We start from the raw sequence: 16,176 nt of genomic DNA on the forward strand, positions 1-16,176 counted from the left end.
CTGATGGTATTGCAGATTTCATCTAGGTTCTTGAATGGATGTATATGAAATGATAAATATTCTAGATTTCATCAAGAATCTATGGTCGTTTAGAAGTTGCAGTCAACATGATTAGAGGGTACTTTAGATTTCATCGAGGCAAGATGATTCCCATTAGTCTAGAATTCAGGAAAACATTATTGGAATATCCTTCAAAGGTATTTCTAGTTTTCATCAAGGTTCCATGAATGCATGACTAATGTAATGTATAGAAATTGCAGTGCAACCTGAGAGCATTACCAACTAATAAAGGTTGGAATTATCTTAATATAGATAAAATTTATATGCAAAAAGTGAAGAATCTTTAAACTCCTGGAAAATCAGTGCTTTTCCGGGCCAATAATGGGCCCCATTCCCAATTGAAATTATTTCATATTTTAGCCAAATTTCCAAAATTTGCAGTTTAATTCTTTAAATTTCTTTCCGAATTCACCAATTTTCTTCTCTAAATGAGATACAAAGGCTCTGATCCAAATATTTACAAAGAAAAAAAATCACTGAGCTTGATTTCCTACAATATATGAGGAGTAAATTGATTAAAATGAAAATGTCCTTGTGATAAAACATCTGTGAGGAAGGATTTCAGATAATATGTTATCTTGCATTTGGAGAATTTCTTGATATTGGTAAGTGTTTGAATTTGCATTACCCTGAGCATTTTTAGGTCATCTGACCCAAAGGGTCAGGATGACCTATAGTCATCGTGCTTCGTCCGTCGTCGTCCGCCGTGCGCCGTCCGCCGTCCGCCGTGCGCCGTCCGTAAACTTTTTCTTTCAAAACGCTACTCCTCCTTAACGCTTGGGTGGATTACTTCCAAATTTGGTTTGAAGCATCATTGGGGGAGGGCAATCATATTTTATATAAATGAGGCTGGTCTGACCCCTGGGGCCAGAAGGGCGGGGCCCCAAAAAGGGAACTTAGGTGAATATTGCTATAAAATCCTACTCCTCCTTTACCCTTGGGTGGATTACAACTAAATTTGGTGTGAAACATCATTGGGGGAGGGCGGTCATATTTTATATAAATGAAGTTGGTGTGACCCCTGGGGCCTGAGGGGCGGGGCCCCAAAAGGGGAACTTTGATGAAATTTTGCTATAAAATCCTACTCCTCCTTAACCCTTTAGTGGATTACAACCAGATATGTTGTGAAACATCATTTGGGGAGGGCGGTCATATTTTATATAAATGAGGCTGGTGTGACCACTAGGGCCTGAGGGGCGGGGCCCCAAATGGGGAACTTTGATGAAATTTTGCTATAAAATCCTACTCCTCCTTAACCCTTTAGTGGATTTCAACCAGATATGTTGTGAAACATCATTTGGGGAGGGCGGTCATATTTTATATAAATGAGGCTAGTGTGACCCCTGGGGCCTGAGGGGTGGGGCCCCAAATGGGGAACTTTGATGAAATTTTGCTATAAAATCCTACTCCTCCTTAACCCTTTAGTAGATTTCAACCAGATATGTTGTGAAACATCATTGGGGGAGGGTGGTCATATTTTATATAAATGAGGCTGGTGTGAGCCCTGGGGCCAGAGTGACGGGCCCAAAAAAGGGAACTTTGATGAAATTTTGCTATAAAATCCTACTCGTCCTTAACCCTTTGGTGGATTTCAACCAGATATTGTGTGAAACATCATTGGTGGAGGGTGGTCATATTTTATATAAATGAGGCTGGTGTGGCCCCTGGGGCCAGAGGGGCAGGGCCCCAAAAGGGGAACTTTGATGAAATTTTGCTATAAAATCCTACTCCTCCTAACACCCATAGTGAATTATTACCAAATTTGGTGTGAAACATCATTGGAGGAGGACAATCATATTTTATATAAATGAGGCTGGTTTGACCCCTAGGGCCAGAGGGGGCGGGGCCCCAAAAGGGGAACTTTGGTGAATTTTTGCTATAAATCCTACTTCTCTCTAACCCTTGGGTGGATTAATACGAAATATGGTGTGAAACATCCTTTGGGAAGGGTGGTCATATTTTATATAAACGAGGCTAGTGTGACCCCTGGGGCCTGAGGGGCAGGGCCCCAAAAGGGGAACTTTGGTGAATATTTGCTGTTAAATCCTAATCCTCCCTAACCTTTTGGTGGATTACAACCAAATTTGATGTGAAACATAAGGTGACAGCAATCATATTTTTTAATGAGACAGGTTTGACCCCTGGGGAAAAAAAGATGGGGCAAAAGGAGCGCTTAGGTTAAACATTTCTTAAAAATGCAATTCCTCCTTAATGCCTTAATTGATTACAACCATATTTAGTATGAAACATCATTGGGGAAAGGCAATCCTAATTGATATAAATGAGTCTTGTCTGACCCATTGGGACAGAGGGGCATGCCCCAAAAATGGGAACTTGGCTAAAATTTTGCTTTATGATGCTGCTCTTCCTGGACAAGCTAAATGGATAAAAACCAAATTTGATCTAAAACATAACTGGCTGCGATAAATAATTTATGGTAATAATGCTGGATTGGGGTGTGTGTCCCTGCTGTAAGTGTAAGTGTTTGTCAGATGACCGTTAAGGCCCATGGGCCTCTTGTTATCGTCAGAGCTACTTTACGAAATTTACCATTTCTTTTTAATTCTAGATCAAAATGTCTGTACGGTATGTCACTCTCTGGTATCAAATGTAACATTTATGTACAATCATACTGGACTATGTCTATATATTATGGCATGACCATAGATACATATGTCTACATATTATGGCATGAGCGTATCCAATGATTTGAAACTAATGTATCATTCCTAAATTTCACTGTCAAAACTCACCCAATGAGTTTGACGTTAAGGGATTGTCGGGTGACACTGTCAAACTTTGGGTCACGGATCGTTAAGTGTTACACAGGGGCAAAATACCACCTTTCTGAAAGGTCTGTCAGGACACAGCTTCACTGATTTTAACAGTTTATAAATTTCAAGGGCCAGCAGTTTTGTTTTCCCTGCCATACATACCAATTTATATGACATATTGTGGCCCGCACGATCACATTTTTGTCCGTGAATGTTGCGTGATTTGATATAACGTTCTCTGGTCTCGAGATTGGCATTGTTTTTATCCTGACTAATGCAGTGTGTGGTTTTTAATGTTTCATTGAACTCCCTGCAGGACATTGTGTGTCTGTCAGGTGTGTGTTAAAAACGTATGAATTCAACACGTTATTTTATGAAATTTGAATTCTGATTTCACAAGGTAATCCCCCGAGTACCAGATAATGAATGGCTGAATAGCCCATTGTGAATTAAAAACATATTAATCTTAAGTGTTGTTTTCTAGAGCTTGAATTCTTATGCATTGCAGTGTTGGCGGAGTGGGAAGACTTGTGAGGTTTGCGGTAAAAGATATCGTATCTGTCGGAGAGTTAGGTAGGTACACACAATCATACTATACCTTTAAAAATGGGTGGTCTGACAAGAAAATTAATTACTTTTAAATGTGTATAATGTCCGTATCAATTTCTGGAATCTTCTTTTTTGGAAAATTCAGATTTTTGTCTGGTGTAGCATTGAAGATCAGAAATAATCTGACAGTTTTTCTCCAAGATAACATAACTGGGGTGTCACTGTGGCAGTTATCCAAAATGTCTGACACATTGATGAATTTGACTCCCGGGTGTCCAGATGTCCTACCAAGCTGATACAGACTCCTGTCTGTCTGACTGTCCGAGTATCCTGAACTTAGGACCAATTTGATAAATGGATATTTTTAACAATCCAAAATGAAATGTATATATATATACTGTATATGTATGGGTGGATTGTCTTGTAAACTTCACACTTAACATGTCTGTACTGTTGTTGTTACTTTCATTGATCATATATATGATAAAAGTGTTAAGTATGATCCTTAAAGTATTACATAAAGAAACACTTGACAACATGTCTTTAATACTTTTTCCACCCAACCCTCCAAAATAGTAGACCCTTTCTCCACCCAACCCTCCAAAATAGTAGACCCTTTCTCCACCCAACCTTCCAAAATAGTAGACCCTTTCTCCACCCAACCCTCCAAAATAATAGACCCTTTCTCCACCCAACCCTCCAAAATAATAGACCCTATCTCCACCCAACCCTCCAAAATAGTAGACCCTTTCTCCACCCAACCCTCCAAAATAATAGACCCTATCTCCACCCAACCCTCCAAAATAGTAGACCCTATCTCCACCCAACCCTCCAAAATAGTAGACCCTTTCTCCACCCAACCCTCCAAAATAATAGACCCAATCTCCACCCAATCCTCCAAAATAATAGACCCTATCTCCACCCAACCCTCCAAAATAATAGACTCTTTCTCCACCCAACTCTCCAAAATAATAGACCCTATCTCCCTTTTTGTGAACTGAATTTTGATTTTAATAAGAATCAAATTTACTGAAGTTCCATTATACTATTTTAATGAATAGTATATTTTGCTGCTGTACTCGTTTGTTCCCGTTTGAAATTGTTGTAGATAGTGTAAATAAAAGTATTTGAAACATGTTTTCAATTTGAGAAAACTTTGATATTTTGTGTTGATTTTTGCGACAAGATTTCTGTGATTTTCAATTCTCCAAAAATCCATATCATAGATTTTGTTCTGAAGGGAGAAAAAGAAAATCATTTTCATATTAAAGAAACAGAGGTTCATCTGCAGCATTATCTACATGTTTGGATATGATCAAAAGCATTACAGTGCTGATTTTAAATGGCCAATATATTTGTATGGGAGACATGCTTGTCTGATTTCAAAATGATATTCAGGTATAAAAACTTGCATCAAAATTGATGAAAAAACAGTTAATATTGTAGCGTGTTTCAATTTTGTTGCCGATATTCATCGTAGATCTGATTTTGAAACAGATAGTCTTTATAATTTTCAATTTGTACCTGATGTGCATCGCTCTGGAGTGTCATCGTATTTGAGTCTCGGTGTTTATCATCGCCGATCTTCGAGGTGGTTTAACTTTTAACAAGTTGAAGACAGACAATCTTATTCTAAGTTACCGACAAGAAAGCTATTTAATTTACAGAAAAAGTTTCATATCAGAAGAGAAAATCTGTTATTTCACAGTCTCCAATGGTTTAGTATACAGAAAATCTTGTTACCTGATAGAAGGTCTACAATTATAATCAGAAGATAAAACTCCATGTTGTACCAAAGTGATATAATTTATAATACCGTATTTCTCCTTAAACGAACCCAGGGACCAAAGAGATAACATCTGACTCAAACAAGTTGCCAGGCTTATTGCAGGAAAATTAAACATTGTTACCATATTTATATATGAATAAGCCTCTGCCCGCAGATAAGTCCTTGTTTACAAATCGGCCCCTGTCTTCAAATAAGCCCCTGTCTTCAATTAAGCCCCTGTTGACAAATATGTCCCATTCTATAAATAAATCCCTGCCCATAAATAAGTCCATGTCTATAAATGAGTTGATGTCCACAAATAAGCTCCTGCCCACAAATAAATAAATTATAAAATTAAATCTTTCAATTTAGAGCTTTAAGATGAAATCTGTCCATTCTATTGTGTCAGCTGTTTTATCGTAGAATTCACCATAAAGAAGTTAGACGGTACATTTTTGAGGGATATGAATTTATATTCTTTAGTTCTGATGAATTTTACAAGGTTTAAGTTTGAATCACATGCTTGATTTCTAAATAAAATCTGTATATTATAACATATGTTGTAGTATATTTTTCACTCAATCTGATCTGTAATGTGTTCATGCGGTTATGAATGATATTCATTGAGGATCAATCAGGTGTGCTGTATAAGGTTTTGTTAAACGTTATATAAACGATCATTTTAATAGAGCTACGTACGAGTGATATACAAATAATAAAAACACCCGATTAATTTAACCAGTTATTATGTTGTGCTCTGTTCTGCCAGAAACGATATCAATTTTGTCATGGCTATTTTGAACATATGAATATATTTCCTTTCATACTAAATGTTCCGCTTTTCTTCTTGAATTTGTATGCTTTCATTTAAAACATAATAGTCGCGTGTACTCTGCTTGGACTGCTCATCTTCACATACATAGCTTTCTATTATCCCTTTGTAGATGATATCTCGTATTTCAAAGCGTAGAGACGAATGTCTTGCCATTTATAAGCCTGTTAGAGACAGGATGTAAATAAACCCTTTCTTTTTTTAGTTTTCGTTAATATTCTTTCAACCTTTCTCAGCTAAAAGGTCAAATCCTCCCTTGTGAAGATGACACGTTCATCAAATAACTTTAATAAAGAGAAACTGAACTATCTGGTACGGCTGAACAGATCGACATGATGATAAAAATTGATGTCTGGACTGATTTTTTCTTATCATAGACAATTTATCAAAAGTGAAGAAAAAGGTGACAGAGGGAAATGATCTGAAGAAGGTTAATATCATTAGTGAAATTATGTATTATTAATGTTAAAAGAAAGCTGTTTAATCTTTTTGATGAAAACTGGATGAGATTTTTCGGAGGTGGTATGACCTTATATTAACCGTCAAAGCTGCTTTCACACCTTTTTTTCACTTTGATAAGAGGCCTTGCAGTATTTTTTTCAATTTTGTAAGGGGCCTTGTATTACTTTGATAAAACGGACTAACTTCTTTGTGATCTTTTTTCATTTGCATAAGGGACCTGCATGCAAAGTTAATTATCACTATAGTGACATCTGATCAAGCCTAAGTGACTTATGTAAAAACTGTTGTCTATAATTCCATGATTTAACCGTTGGATCTGTTTTTCGAAAACTCCATTCGTCATTTCACTTTATGCGGCATTGAATAAGTTCAATGAAATATTTTCTGTATCAATTCAAAAATCTTTTGAAATCCTTTTCATGAAATCAGTGTTCACTGTTAAATTTACTGAATTACAACACATGGGGAAATGCCCCCTAGAGGTTCCAAGGCAATTATCGGTATTTAATTGTGTCATTCAAACAAATTACACAACTGATATGATTCTGACATGTCAAGCTTCGTTAACTTGATATGACATTTATCGTGGTATATTTAGAATCAATGGAATTTTTATAGGTATGAAAATTGGAACAAAATGTACATGTTCATGGCTTAAGCATGGTCGTAGTAAGACAACACAAATAAAATAATTATATTTCTGGGAATTGAGGAAAAAAACTTAATTAGAAAAATAGATGAATTTGTTAGTGAAGCAGGGTATACTGACTGTCTTGTAATAGTTATTTTTAGCAGTAAAGGATTTCTATTAGTGAGACAGGCATAAATTTAAGTAAATGAGTCATTTTTTTCGTGTTTACTTCCCTCATATCAAAGTGTAATTGTACATAAAACATTGATTTTGACAAACAGATTTTGTTTCAGATTGGCGACAGCTTTCCTTAACATGTCCTGTATGGGAGATATATTATCACACATTGCATGGGTAGAAATCTACTTTGAAAACAATAGTGGGGAAAGAAAATATCGGAAATGACAGATGGATCAAGTTTCTTATTATGTCATAAATACATGAATATCCTGATCGTCCATCACCCAGGAAATGTTTTACCAACAGGGTGGACTTTTTCTATTCAAATTTGTCATGATAATCAAGCGTATCATAATTCCAGTCGGTTTTGCTGGAATTAAAGGATTGCTGAAAATATGGAAACCGATATGATAGTTATCTTGATTGGACAGAAAGCATTCTACCTCGACAGGGATTAAGAATCTTGATATTGCCACTATCGGTTAGAATGAAATTAAACAATATGAAGCCATATATGTTAAGATTTTACTTTACTTGATAAGATGTTAGCTAGTATTGTTTCAGCTATCAAGTTAATTGTTTCAGCTATCAAACTTGTGCTGGTTCAAAGTTCAAACAGATCGAGATGTTGCTTCAAAAGTCAAGCTGATATTGGTTCAGAGAGATCAAACTGATGTTTCTTTAAATGTCAAACTGATGTTTCTTCAAAGGTCAAACTGATGGTGTTTCAAAGGTCAAACTGATGTTTCTTCAAAGGTCAAACTGAAATCTCTTCAAAAGTCAAACTGATGGTGTTTAAAAGGTCAAACTGAAATCTCTTCAAAGGTCAGACTGATGGTGTTTAAAAGGTCAAACTGAAATCTCTTCAAAAGTCAAACTGATGTTTCTTCAAAGGTCAAACTGATGGTGTTTAAAAGGTCAAACTGATGGTGTTTCAAAGGTTAAACTTGTGCTGTTTCAAAATCAAACTGGTATTACTTTAGATATTAAGTTAAAAATAGGTACCTCTGAATGAACTAGCATTGAATCAAGGTACAAAGCAATTTTTTTTTTCAAAATTCAAACTGTGTTTATAAGGTATTGAAATATTTTGATATGGCTGACTCTAAAATGAAAAATCTGTTTACCATACTTGTTTTATCATGGTTAATCTAAGAGACTTTATGTTCTAAGTTACAACAATACCCTTCACTTGAGAACTCTTCACTACCAGCTTCGGTCCAAGTTCCCACCATATTCATATCTTATCAAAATTTTATAAAATTTTACAAAAGTAAACTTTGGAGTATCTGACTGCGTTATAATCTATTACAAAGTTAGCGCTATCAATATTGATTGTTTGCCAATGATATAAGGGGTCAATTGATTGTTTGTCAATGATAGGAGGGGCCTTATCAGAGCAGAGAGAATCATGTATCTGTCCGGTCCTATCTCAGGACAGCTGACTATTGACAAGCATTTCTGACCTAGTTGACCGAAGCTCAGTACAACTCCACAAAGATTTATCTTTGGAAACCTAGGGATATCTGTTTGTCAATAAAACAAAAATCATTATAACAAATAATAATTTTGTGTTAACAGAATGGTAATGACTGAGAAATTTGACATATATGATCACGGTCACCTAGTTTCATACAAGTGGGATTTCCCTTCGACTCGGTCGGTACAGCTGATGAAGGCAGTCAGTGGCAGATAGTTTTATCTCTGGTTTATCAAGGAACACATATCTGTCTTCTTAAAAAATGCTTTCAGTGGTCCTCTCTGTAACTACACAAAACAAAATGAAAATGAAAATTAAAGCAATAGAGGAAGATAAAATTATCAGTTTGAAATTAAGAATGAAATTTGAAAAATTGAAATCAGCAAAGTTCCCACCAAGAACGTACCAAGAAAACAGAAGCGATATACAACTCTGAAGCCTAATTACCTACAGGAAGTACTAAAGATGATATAATGTCACGATCATGGAGGAAGAAATCCGCCCATCATGTTGAAGAACTGGATTGGAAGTGTGATAAGGAAGATATTCGGGATAAATTGGCCAATTTAAAGTTACGTTCTGTCAGTTAAAAAATCTACATGATAAAGATGCTGTCTACTTTTGGTATGTGATGCTATTCCAAGATGGAGATGTTTTCTGCTGAATTAGATATACCCAGTGTCTATGGTAAACATGGGAAGGATCTGATATCTTGGGTTTGGTTATAATTTTAATGGTGTGAGCAGTAAATTTTCAGTTTATTGTTTTAGCATTAGAATGTCTTGACATCTCTGATCTACAAACTTTTCATTAATGTTACTTAACTTACAGAATTCCATCATTTAAGTTTTTTTTTCCCACAGAGATCTATTAAAGTGTTTGTGGATTTAGGAGAGAAAAAAAAGAGCAGTGTCCATAAATTGTGAAACTACACATCAACATTTCAAAGGTCAAGAAAGATAAAAGGTCAAGGTTCAAAGTTACAATGGAGGCAACATGGGTATGTTGTCATGTAAACCTTAATGGTCCTGTTCATCTAGTTGTCTCCCTTTAATTATCTCCCCTTGTTTTAGACTGTAAAATGGGTAAGATTTTTTATAGACTTGCGCACAAGTTTTGTTGTTTATCGTACTTGGTGACATTTTATTGTTGTGACATTTTTACATTTTGACATCAAAACTTGTAGACATATACTGTATTTGTAGATACTTTATATGTTGATTCAGACATTAAAAACATCTGGACATTTACAATAATTGTATATATTTGTTATCATGAACTTGTGGAGGTTAACAGTAATTGTAGAGATTCTGACATCAAAACTTGTGGATATTTACCATACTAGTAGACATTTTGTACCAGAGGCTGCATTATCAATTGTGACTACAGCCAGGCAGACATACAGAGCTAACGGTGCTGCCCCCTGGTGCCTGTAATCGGTGCTGCCCCTGGTGCCTGTAATCAGTCTGCACAGTGCAAGGTAAACCAATTATCTCATGATTATCACTCAATTTATCTCTGTGTGATCTTGACCTAGCCAGGGGGCCGTTTACACAGAACCAAAAATTGATATTTCACAAAAATCATAAACTGCAATCAATGTTGATGTACTCCAGTGTAAGGATGACAGTATTTTGGTATAATTTGTCAGACAAATATTTTTTTGTTTAATAATGCTTTGAAAAATGATATATCCAGCATGAGATTTTGAATGATAAAAGCATTATCAGGCTATTCATCAGGAGCTTATTATTTCTGCATTTGACTGTTTACAGATAATTTTTCCCAATATAGCAATGAAAAAAACTGAGAGATATTTCTCGATATTAATGACATTTCCTCAACTGCTTAATTTTTGATCAATTACAAAATGATGTTGCTGTTTCATCCGCATTTTCCGTTAACTGAATTGGCACTGAAAAATGGACCCTTCACAAAAATGATAATTTTGTGATAATTAGGACAAAAAGGAGGTTTGTCAATATTGTTCTATTTGTACAGATTATGAGAAAATTGTTTATTTTGATATTCTTCTCGTTTACGTCTAGTTCCCCTAGCTCACTGTTGAGTCATGTCCAAGTCATTAATTCAATATTTGTTCAGTTATATTTCCCTAATGTCTGGTGAATAAACAGAAGTTTTACAAATTTTTGTAATTATTTTCCGTAAACATCATATCTCCTAATAATTGAAAAGTGGACCCTGTGCTTTGTTATTGACAGTTTCATTGGATTGACATCCTATTTGAGATTATAATCCAAAATCGATAACTAGTAATTAATAAATCAAATGTAAAAATTCATAATCCAATATTGTGAATCTACCATTTCATGTATTGAATGAGGCATGAAAAGAAAAAAAAAAATGAAAAAAAAAATGGCAAATTAATTAAAACATAATACAATTTGAACTCTACTGGAACCTGAAGATACCAAAGCCAAAGTAAAGGCAAAGATTCTCTTATCAGTGTTTTCTAACATCATTTGCTTGGGACCAAATTCTGTCAAACATTCCAGAACTTGTAGATGACCTTGAACTTGACCTTGGCCTCAACCTCAAATGACCTTGACATCAAATGATCCAGGGATTTTTCTCATTGGTTTGGAATAGGCCTTTCTGCCTCATTTTTTTGGAAAATTGGTGATTTTGGAAAGATATCTTCAGGAGTAAACAGCAAATTTTGGCTGGAGTATGTAAATTGGGCCAATCATCAGCCCCAAAATTCCTTCAGAAAACGCCCTGCACAGTGTGCTCTTGTATCATTGCTCTGTTGCAGCTTTCACAGCACCTGTTTTTGTATCTAGGAGGACACCATTATCTAGTGGTGAAGATCTGGCCAAACATATTTGAAACCATGACATTTCCTCTGTTATCAGTCGGTGCAGACTACAAACTGTTTTGTATAATCCAGATAGTTTTATATGAGATCTTCCTGGCTACAGATTTTTTCTGTTTCATAGCTAAGATGGGTGTTTCTGGAGGTCATATTATACGAAAACTTGAAATGCAATTTCAGAAATCTTGCCAGACTCGTCATAAATATTTTGGGCTGTTTACTGAATTTTTGGTATCATGCATAATTCACAGCTGTGCATGCATTCAAATGAATTTCTTGGGGATTTGAAAATAAAATTTTGGTTGAAGATCATTTCTGGATTTATTTTGGAGGATGGGATTACATTACTTAATATGTTTAAATTGAATTTTCACCAATAGTTTCAACATAAATTTTTATTATCTGTACAAGTTCAGAATAAGATTGTTTTATATCTATGAGGGAAGGCGACATATAGGATAAGGAAGATGGAAAGTTCTACAGAATTTAATATTTCTTTTAACCATTCTTTATGTAGTTTTGAAGACCTCGACATGATAACACATTTTTGGGTCATTCCTTTCATAACTGTTGTATTTAATGTCTTTTTGACATGAAATTTATAAATTCTTGCATGGAATGTGTAGATGATATTTCTCTAGAATATATTTTCTCTTTTGAAATGTGGAAAAGAAAAAAATGTAGTACCACTTTTGGAGATTTTGTTCTGCAATGTTTGAGATGATAAGGTTTAAATAAGCTATTGTTTAGCATGACTGTTATTCTTCATTCTAAAAATAGCAAATTTAAGATATCTTATGAAAAAACAAAATAAAATAAAAGAAGAAAACAAAGTTGTACTCTGAGATAACTGGATGAGAGAAGCTGTGATTTTTTTCTTACCTTTCCAACTGTTACGAATGCTACTGAAAATGCTAGATGAGTTCAGCAAAAAAGTCAAGAACTAAATTTTCTTTGGGCTCCAATGGTTTATAGATTACATTTGTCTGGGGACGAATATATATATCAGACTGTGGTTTATCCTAGGGATGATAAGGATGCGTATGATTCAGTGAATCATTTTAGTTATTTACACAGAAGGTAGGTAGAAACACAGAGAATCAGTGTATAAATTGTACAGATATTTTTATTTTGAATGTATAAAGATAAGAGTTTATAAGTGTACAGAAAAGTAAATTTAGTAACAATCTGACAAGCGTGTAGGGAGATCCTAGCCTTTGGAAGTTGAAGAATAGAAAGGTTGTTTAGCTTGAAATGAATTAAACACAAAATGTATTATCAATTGTTTTTCTTTATAATCCCCAGATGTCAAATCTGGAGTCCCAGCCTATACTACATTGGAATTACTTCTATGGTCTCTGATCCCTTGGCTTCTAACTTAACCTGACCTCACCCACCAACATGAACCCCTTCCACCCCTCAACACCTCAACCACTTCCACCCCTCAACACCTCAATCCCTCAACCCCCTCATCAAGGTTCTAGCCTTCTAGTGTTTCCATTTCCTCCACTCCCACACTCCACTCCAACCATACACTTACTCACTCCACACTCCACCCTTCACACCCACACTCAACTTACACACCCCACTTCCATATTCCACACTCCACTTCCACTCCCACACTCCACCCTTCACTCCAACCATACACTCCCTCACATCACACTCCACACTTCACTCCCACACTCAACTCACACTCCACACTCCACTACCACACTCCACACTCAGTTCCCACACTCCACACTCCACTACCACACTCCACCCCTACCTCCAATCCCACACTCCACTACCACACTCCACTACCACACTCCACTCCAACCCCACATTCCACTACCACACTCCACTACCACACTCCACACTCCAATCCCACACTCCACTACCACACTCCACACTCCACTCCCACACTCCACTCCACACTCCACTCCCACACTCCACACTCCACTCCTACCTCCAATCCCACATTCCACTCCCACACTCCACTCCACACTCCACACTCCACTCCCACACTCCACTCCCACACTCTACTCCCACACTCCACTCCCACACTCCACACTCCACTCCGACCGCCAAAGGCCCACAGGCCACGCCCACACGCCACGCCCACACGCCACACGCCACGCCCACACGCCACACGCCACGCCCCACACGCCACACGCACGCCGACAGCCAAGCCCACAGGGCACCCCCACACGCCACGCCCACACGCGCCACACGCCACACGCCACGACCACACGCCACACGCCACGCCGACGCCAAGCCCGCACGCCACACGCCCACACGCCACACCACACGCGGCCCGCCACGACCACACGCCAAGCCCACAGGCCACGACCACACGCCACGCCGACCGCCAAGCCCACAGGCCAGACCACACGCCACGCCCCACACGCCACGCCGACCGCCAAGCCCACACGCCACGACCACACGCCACGCTCCACAGGCCACGCCCACACGCCAAGCCCACAGGCCACGCCCACACGCGCACGCCCACACGCCACAGGCCCACACGCCACACGCCACACGCCACGCCGACCGCCAAGCCCACAGGCCACGCCCACACGCCACGACACAACACGCCACACGCCACGACACACTCCCACACTCCACACGCCACACGCAGACCCACACTCCACACTCCACTCCTACCTCCAATCCCACATTCCACTCCCACACTCCACTCACACTCCACTCCCACACTCCACTCCTACCTCCACTCCACATTCCACTCCCACACTCCACACTCCACTCCCACACTCCACTCCCACACTCCACTCCCACACTCCACACTCCCACACTCCATTCCACACTCTGCCCTCCACTACCACACTCCAATCCCACATTCCACTCCCACACTCCACTCCCACACTCCACTCCCACACTCCACCCCTACCTCCACTCCCACATTCCACTCCACACTCCACACTCCACACTCCACTCACACACTTCATTCCACTCTCCACTCCCACCTTCTATCCCCACCTTCCATTCCCACCCTCCATCCTCCACTCACACAATCCACCCATCTTACTTTAGACCCATCTCCTCCCTACCTTTAGACCCATCTCCTCCCTACCTTTAGACCCATCTCCTCCTTACCTTTAGACCCATCTCCTCCCTACCTTTAGACCCATCTCCTCCCTACCTTTAGACCCATCTCCTCCCTACCTTTAGACCCATCTTCTCCCTACCTTTAAACCCATCTCCTCCCTACCTTTAGACCCATCTCCTCCCTACCTTTAGACCCATCTCCTCCCTACCTTTAGACCCATCTCCTCCCTACCTTTAGACCAATCTCCTCCCTACCTTTAGACCCATCTCCTCCCTACCTTTAGACCCATCTCCTCCTACCTTTAAATGCTTTGTTGGTTTTCTCTCCATTTTCACATAAAGATATAATAAATTTCATATTTCTATAACTTAAATATAACTGGCATGCTAAATAGTACCTGTATTAAAACATCGTTATTTAAGATATTGCAGAACAAAATCTTCAATAGAAGTAATGCATATTGTTTCTTTTCAACATTTCAAAAGGAAAATATATATGAGACAAATATCATATTTCAATTTACAACAGTTGAAAAAAAAAGAAATATCATCTTATATTAACCATTGTTGGGCTGGATGGAAGCATGCGAGAGGTCTTACTGTAGGTGTTCCTGGAGAAAAGCCACTTGCTCAGGCAGGTGACCCCTATGCCTTTTCACGTCTGATCCAGAAATCAAACTCTAGCTGCCTAGGTGAATTACAGGCAAATATGTTATCACTGTGCCACCCGATGATAGCTGTTGATAAGATGTTAAAAAAACCCAAAGTAAAATCAGAACAATGTCTCCCCCTCAGCCTCTTCTTCCCTGTAGACCATCCAACCCTATCTTAGTTTTTAACCGTGTTAAATTCTCTCATTCTTTCTGAGTTTTGGACCCCCAACCTCAAACCCACAAATTTCAGTCTCTGCTGTAGTCTTCCCCTTCCTCAAAACTCTGTTCCTCCCCTGTACACTCCCTATAAGACACCCCTTACCTGACCCCTCCTCTGTACACTCCCTATAAGACACCCCTTACCTGACCCCTCCTCTGTACACTCCCTATAAGACACCCCTTACCTGACCCCTCCTCTGTACACTCCCTATAAGACACCCCTTACCTGACCCCTGACCCTTCCTCTGTACACTCCCTATAAGACACCCCTTACCTGACCCCTCCCCTGTACACTCCCTATAAGACACCCCTTACCTGACCCCTTCTCCCTCCTCTGTACACTCCCTATAAGACACCCCTTACCTGACCCCTGACCCCTCCCCTGTACACTCCCTATAAGACACCCCTTACCTGACCCCTCCCCTGTACACTCCCTATAAGACACCCCTTACCTGACCCCTGACCCCTCCCCTGTACACTCCCTATAAGACACCCCTTACCTGACCCCTGACCCCTCCCCTGTACACTCCCTATAAGACACCCCTTACCTGACCCCTGGCCCCTCCTCTGTACACTCCCTATAAGACACCCCTTACCTGACCCCTGACCCCTCCTCTGTACACTCCCTATAAGACACCCCTTACCTGACCCCTCCTCTGTACACTCCCTATAAGACACCCCTTACCT

The 16,176-nt window shown here is 38.8% G+C and overlaps 2 protein-coding genes across 2 annotated transcripts in view; both read left to right on the forward strand.

The window, feature by feature from the left end:
* The first annotated feature begins 3,342 nt into the window (after window positions 1-3,342).
* LOC117341271 (hemicentin-1-like) overlaps window positions 3,343-16,176 on the forward strand; it is a 111,797-nt gene continuing 98,963 nt past the window's right edge. The window contains exon 1 of the mRNA XM_033903122.1: window positions 3,343-3,407. The gene's annotated coding sequence lies outside the window, so the exon portion shown is untranslated. The remainder of the gene's footprint in view (window positions 3,408-16,176) is intronic.
* Window positions 12,974-14,602, forward strand: LOC117340517 (mucin-2-like). The gene has a single exon (XM_033902277.1). It carries the CDS (start codon window positions 12,974-12,976, stop codon window positions 14,600-14,602), a length of 1,629 nt encoding a protein of 542 aa, XP_033758168.1.

The sequence above is a fragment of the Pecten maximus genome, chromosome 13, assembly GCF_902652985.1.
Source record: "Pecten maximus chromosome 13, xPecMax1.1, whole genome shotgun sequence".
In the NCBI taxonomy this organism is placed as follows: domain Eukaryota; kingdom Metazoa; phylum Mollusca; class Bivalvia; order Pectinida; family Pectinidae; genus Pecten; species Pecten maximus.

What these genes read in the sequence shown, in the direction of transcription:
- LOC117340517 (XM_033902277.1), top strand. Translation starts at nt 12,974, where the DNA reads ATGAACCCCTTCCACCCCTCAACACCTCAACCACTTCCACCCCTCAAC.